General features: G+C 50.2%; 1 protein-coding gene across 1 annotated transcript; it reads left to right on the top strand.

The window, feature by feature from the left end:
* Positions 1-3,859: 3,859 nt before the first annotated feature.
* On the top strand, positions 3,860-5,071 carry C1H6orf15 (chromosome 1 C6orf15 homolog). Its single transcript, XM_049888335.1, has 2 exons — positions 3,860-3,926; positions 4,146-5,071. The coding sequence occupies exons 1-2, from the start codon at positions 3,860-3,862 to the stop codon at positions 5,069-5,071; spliced, it is 993 nt and encodes a 330-aa protein (XP_049744292.1).
* The last annotated feature ends 1,001 nt before the right edge of the window (positions 5,072-6,072 follow it).

Genomic DNA, 6,072 nt, shown 5'->3' with positions numbered 1-6,072 from the left:
AAACGGTAGACTCCAAATCCTATTCTCATTCCCTCCTGCTGCTTAGATTCCCATTCCACAGCAATGTCTTCTCTGCCAGATTACCACCTCCTAAATTTGTTCTGCCATTTCTTTGAGATGGTACAGTCCGTTGCTAACCCCACCCATTCAGGTTCTTGACTGGGAAACTCCCCAAAATGTTCCCAAAAGGTGGGGATTTCTATGCCTGGACAACAAGTCCCCCATCCACTCCCCCTTTGCCAAATAAAGAAACATCCAAACTGTTATCTGAAAACAGTGGCCACTTCTCACTCACCTGGGGCTTAAGAGGGTGGAATCTTTGCCATTTAGTCAACCAACTTGATATCAAACTTTCTGGTATATCACACTTTCAATTCCATGTACCCTCCTCCATCATAGAGCTCACCCTAACCTTGGAAATCACGGTTCCCAATATCTCTCCCGCCTTGCCTCAAAATGTCTCCATCTCAGCCCCTTTCCTGGTTGCCACTTCACTCAGTGCTCAGATGCTGCCTGTGTGAGGGAGACACCAGAGTGTCCTTGGAGACCAGTGAAGGCTCCTTGTGCTCTCTGGATCCTGGACAGATGGCTTAATAAACTGCGTGAGCTAGATGCAGGCTTTTTGCCTTCTTGGAGTCCTGGGTCTCCTCTTAGGACGTGGGTGGTACTCCTCTTTGCTTCCAGTAGTCCCTATGTCCCCCGTTTTCATTATATGCTGGCTCAGTATTTCTTCACAGACTCCTCCCACAAAGGAGAACAATAAATATTTGTTGAACCGAATGCAGAGGCTGCCCGATTACCCACACTCTTTCTCCCACTTCTCTCCTCTCTCATTGCTCCAGGAAATACGTTCTCTCTCCACTCCTCCTTCACCCTGAGGTCCTTCCTGCCCCCTAGATAGACCCCTAATTATTTTCTCCCTCTCTCCACCCAGGTTCCTTCTTCTCTACCATTAGTTTGTCTCACCTTCTAGACGCCATCCTCTCTGGGAGTTCTGAGTGTCGATTTCTTGGGTTTCTGGGATACCTGGAACCTTGGCAAGGTCTGGGACACAACAACCCAGACCAGATTCCTAGTGACTGAGTAGGAGCCTGGGAGGGTGTTGTTCTGGGAGCTGAGGGTGGAGAGAATAAAAGGAAGAGAGGAGAGGAACATGACAGGGAGTGCAGCCAAACATGGTGAGTCACTGGCCTATATAATAAGGTCTCAGCAGGGTGGCCACTGGCTCACGGACAACAGAGGCTGACAGAGTCCTCTCCACCTCCACATTTCTGCTGCCTCTGCTGTGGTTCCAGAGTGAGAGCTGTGGGCAACATAGCTCTGCTCTTGGGTATGAGAGGGCAGAGCACTAGAGTGGAAAAAGGGAGGTGGTCTACATGGGAGAAGGGAGAGAGAACATGGAGAGGGTGGTTTGAGGGCCATCTGACTTACATCCTGGAGACTGGTGGGGGAGATTCTGAGACTGAAGAAGTCCTCATATCCCAAGGACGGGAGAGTGGGCTGTGCTTGTACCTCTAGGAAGGGCCTCACTCCAAGCACAAGCCACCTCTAAGAATCTATACTTGGCTGCAAAGGAATTCATCTCTCCTTTAGGATGTAAACCATTCCCTCCTTTTGGGATAGTGCTGGCTGGCTCTTGATACATGACAACCCCATGAACAATGGAACAAAGCACTGCCCTATAACATCCCTGTTATCAGTTACAGATTGGACCACTGTGATCCGTAGAGTTTTCCCTGGCTGACTTTTGGTGGTAGATCACCAGCCCTTTCCTCCTAGTCTGTCCTAGTCTGGGAGCTCTGCTGAAATCTGTTCAGTATCACAGCAACACCCAAGCCTCCCTAAGAGTTGGGTGGTGGCTATGCATAAGGTGTATTAGCTGGGAATCAAACCTGGGTCACCCTCATGGAAGGTGAGAATTTTACCACCAAACCATTCATTGCCCTTTGTTCTCAAATTCAGGACTGTTGAAAGTCCAAGTCCTGAACCAGCAGAAACATATTACATTGATCAGAAATGTCCTGGGGCAGCTCAGCCACTCTGCAGGGTTGTCTGAGGACAGAGCAGGACTCCAAAAGAGTCTAGTTTCTGTCATCATGATTGAGTTTCCCTTGGTCCAGCATCTGGCAGCCACCAAAAGAGTCAAAGGAATCAGAGGCTCATGGACTGCAATAGCAAGGAGGGAGACAACCTCTGATGTGGGGCTTCCTCTAGTCCTGGGTGTGGTAAGGTTAAAATCTTTTGCAAAAATGGTGGATTTCGCTCAAAAAGGCCACTGCCCTCCACTCACTGGCCAGTCTGGAGAGGAACTCTTCTCTCCTCCCATAGCTAGCCAGCAGGGGGTATAGATGGGGGTGGAGCAGTAAAATCTGCTAACAGCTGATGTTTAGACCTCAGGCAACCGCACATGCTGTCTTGGGACCTCCCAGAAGCAATGGAGAGAACAAGGGCATTTCAAAACTTTTTATCAGGAGGAGTTTCAAACATATTTAAAGTAGACAGAATAGTCAATGAAACCCTATGCTTCCCTCACCCAGCTTCAACAAATATCAACTCATGGCCATTCAAAAGCAGCATTTAAATGCCCTCCTTTACGGTTTTTTTTTTTTTTTTTTTTTTTTTTACTGTTAGTTGGAAACATCTGCTCTCTTTCTAGATCTCTTAAGCTCTGTGGACACAACTGACCATCTGTAATAGGCAGAATGATGCTCCCCGCGAAGATGTCCACATCCTAACCCCTGGAACCTGTGAATATATTAGGTTACATGGCAAAGGGAAATTAAGGTTGCAGATGGAGTTTGATAATTAACTGACTTTAGAGTAGGGAGATTATCTGGGATCATCCGGATGGATCCAATGTGATCATAAGGGTCTACAGTAAGTGCAGAAGAGAAAGGAGGTCAGAGTGATACAGTGTGAGAACTTGGCCTGCTGTTCCTCGCTTTGAAGATGGAGGGAGGGGCTATGAGCCCAAGCAAGTGGTCTTTAGAAGCTGGAAAAGGCACAGAAATGGATTCTCTTCTAGAGCTTTCAGAGAGGAATGAAGTCCTCACGATACCTTGATTTTGACCCAGTGAGACTCGTTTTGGACTTCTGACCTCCAGAAACGTAAGATCACAAACTTTTGTTGTTTCAAGCCATTAAGTTGTGGTAATTTTTTACAGTAGCATTGTTGTTGTTGTTATGTCATAACGACCCTATAGGACAGAGTAGAACCGGACCATAGGTTTTCCAAGGAGCGTCTGGTAGATTCGAACTGCTGACCTTTTGGTTAGCAGCTGAGCTCGTAACAATTGCACCACCAGGGCTTCACAGCAGCAATAGGAAACCGATAACACCATCATCTCTTAAGAATGGGAACCAGGTCTATTTCTCTAGATGCAGGAGTTCACTTATTGGGATCAAGGTGAAGGAGATATGAGGATGCTTAAGAAAGAGGTCCTAGGGGATGAAGACCTGGAGTCCAAGGAGAGAGAAGAGAATTGGGTGTTTCTATTGCTAAGAATAAGAAGATGGATTGAAGTGATTGGGACCCCAAGGGTGATGGTCTTCCTGTACTTGGTATAGGGAATCAGGGAAGGGCAGGGCTGGCAACCTGTGATGAGTTTTGAGCCAGGACACCTGGATCAGGAAGGGGCCCAGAGTTCAAGGAAAGGTGCCAGGGTGGGGAGACACCCAGCTTCCTCTGGGACATTCAAGTGGCACCTGTTGGCACAGATAGAATTAGGAAGGAGGGTGGAATGTGGGGATTTATTGTCTTCAAACCACTGGCCCAGCCTGTTTCTGCAGTCCCCCACCCCATGAGCAGGATAAAGGTCTGGCAGTCCTGGGGCTGAGGGAGATTCTAGAGCTGAGCACGATGCAGGGCCGCATGGCTGGGAGCTGGGCTCTGTTGGGCCTGCTATTATTCTGTCTTCATCTCCAAGGTATGGAGGCTGTACCTGACCCTTGGGCAGAAGGGTACTGGGGCTCCCAGGGAAGTTGGAATTAAGGGCAGGGATAAAAGCAGGAGGGATGCACACTTGGGTCCCTGAGGGAAGGAAGAGATAGAGTAGGAAAGGATGGAAACCAGGGAATCTGAGAAGGGAGGGCATTGGGACCAAATATGAGAGTCCCTTGGTTGCTTTATCTTCCCTTTCCCTCAGGTCTCTTTGCCCGAAGCATCAATGCAGTGGAGGAGAAAGTCCCCCTGGACTTGGGGACCAACTTACCTCTGCTTGGACAACCTTCCTTGGCCAGGTCCTCTGACTCTGAACATCCGAAGCCCAAGCCAGATGCTGGGTCTAATGGCTTAGCAAGGAGTCCTCTGAAGCCGAGGATGTCTCTGTATGATGGCTCCCAGGCCGCACGAGGTTCTGGGGTGCAGAAGTGGCTGCCACCGGAGGGGCTGCCCTCTGTGGACTCCTGGCCCCCTGAGGGTCCTTGGCCTGTGATGGCTGCTGCGGTTGAGGACCATCCCGGGGACTTGTTGCCAGAAGGACTATCCTACCTTGCTAGTGCTGTTGCCCTCCCTCTGGGCAGTGGCCTTTTGCCTGAAGGTTCTTCTGCACACTTTGCAGGTGTCCCCCCTGATGCTTCCCTCCTCCACCAGGACCCTGAGCTTAGACGGCCACCCCATCCTAGTCCACTGGGAACCCAGGGGGAAATCCCTGTCCTACGCCCACTCTGCGCTCTCATCAACAGAATCCGTCAGTCACTGCTGCCTAGTCACCCCTGGGGGACCCTGAATCCTTGTGTGTCCTGGGGAGGTGGACGTCCTGGAACTGGCTGGGGGACAAAGCCCATGCCACCATCCCATGCAGGAAGCTGGGGAATCAACAATCAATTCCCAGGTTCTAGCTGGGGGAATATCAATAGGTATCCAGGTGGCAGCTGGGGGAATAGTAATCAATATCCAGGAGGCAGCTGGGGGAATATCAATCGGTATCCGGGGGCTACCTGGGGGAATATTCGTCTACCCCCAGGGAGCAATACTCAACTCCCTCCCAGAATTCTCCGCCCTCCTGGCTCTTCTTGGAATATTCCAGCTGGCTTCCCCAATTCTCAAGATCCTCGGTCACAGTGGGGTTAGGAGTGTGATGGGGTGGGGAGGGGAACCCTAAACTGGAAGTCACAGAAGGGAGTCCTGCCCCCTGCCCTTGCAGTATGAACCTCATTAAGATTCTATCAGCCCGTCTCCCAGCGTTACCCCGACTTCTCACTGCCTCCCCTGCCCCTCTGCACAGATCAACAATAAAACACAAGTGGTTATGGAATCGGCTTCTCTCAGTGTCTTTTTTTCTGGCCATAAACTGAAGTGGGTTTTATCCTTTCTTGCCATGTTCAGTCCCTCTTTGGTCCCCTCCAGATGCTCTCCTCCCGTCCCCCGCATTCTTTGCAAAAGATTAAGGCCCAGGTGTTTGAGGGTGGAGCCTCATTGTCTCACTCTGGTGGAGTGGGAGAGCCAACTCTGGAATTGTCCTGGAACCTGAAGAAGGGAGGAGGGGAGGCAGGACTAATTGAGGTGGCACCTGTGGCAGAAAGAGGGCTGAGTCCAGGGAGTTAATTCCAGGGCCAGGAAGGGACTGGACACTCTTTGAACACCCTTCAATTCCCAGAGACACAGGGAGTCAGAGAAAGCTGTATTGTTGATGCTTAGCTTTTCAGCTCTGGGAAGTTCTTGGAAGTGGGTCTTCTCCCTTACACACATCAGTTAGCACATTGTGCCCCAAAGAGCCGCAGTCTTTGAACATTTATTGAATAAATAGTGGGCCTTGATAAAGGAAGAAAAGAAAGTGAGAGGGGAGAGGGAGAGAAAAACTTTGGAGCCAAGAATCCCACCTGCAGTGGCATTTGATGCTTTTATTCCCAAGCGATGACACTTTCTCTTGCCTTAGTCACACTGTGGTCTCCATGCCCTCCCTTTGCAATTCCCAGGATCCCTTACAGGAGTTGGAGGGAGGGGAGGGTCACTCTAAGAAAGTGCGGATGGAGTTGGCAGGAGCTGGATGGAGATGGTGAGGCTTCCAGGTCACTCCTCTGGAGGAGGTCTGTATTCTCTTCCCCAACCGTACACTTTACCCTAGGGGTCCA

The sequence above is a fragment of the Elephas maximus genome, chromosome 1, assembly GCF_024166365.1.
Source record: "Elephas maximus indicus isolate mEleMax1 chromosome 1, mEleMax1 primary haplotype, whole genome shotgun sequence".
In the NCBI taxonomy this organism is placed as follows: Eukaryota; Metazoa; Chordata; class Mammalia; order Proboscidea; family Elephantidae; genus Elephas; species Elephas maximus.
This window is presented reverse-complemented; position numbering and strand designations above follow the sequence as displayed.

Bases quoted from the DNA above. Each gene is read 5' to 3' on its own strand.
- C1H6orf15 (XM_049888335.1), top strand. From the start codon at position 3,860: ATGCAGGGCCGCATGGCTGGGAGCTGGGCTCTGTTGGGCCTGCTATTA. The intron at 3,927-4,145 runs GTATGGAGGCTG...CCTTTCCCTCAG, and splicing joins ATTCTGTCTTCATCTCCAAG to GTCTCTTTGCCCGAAGCATC.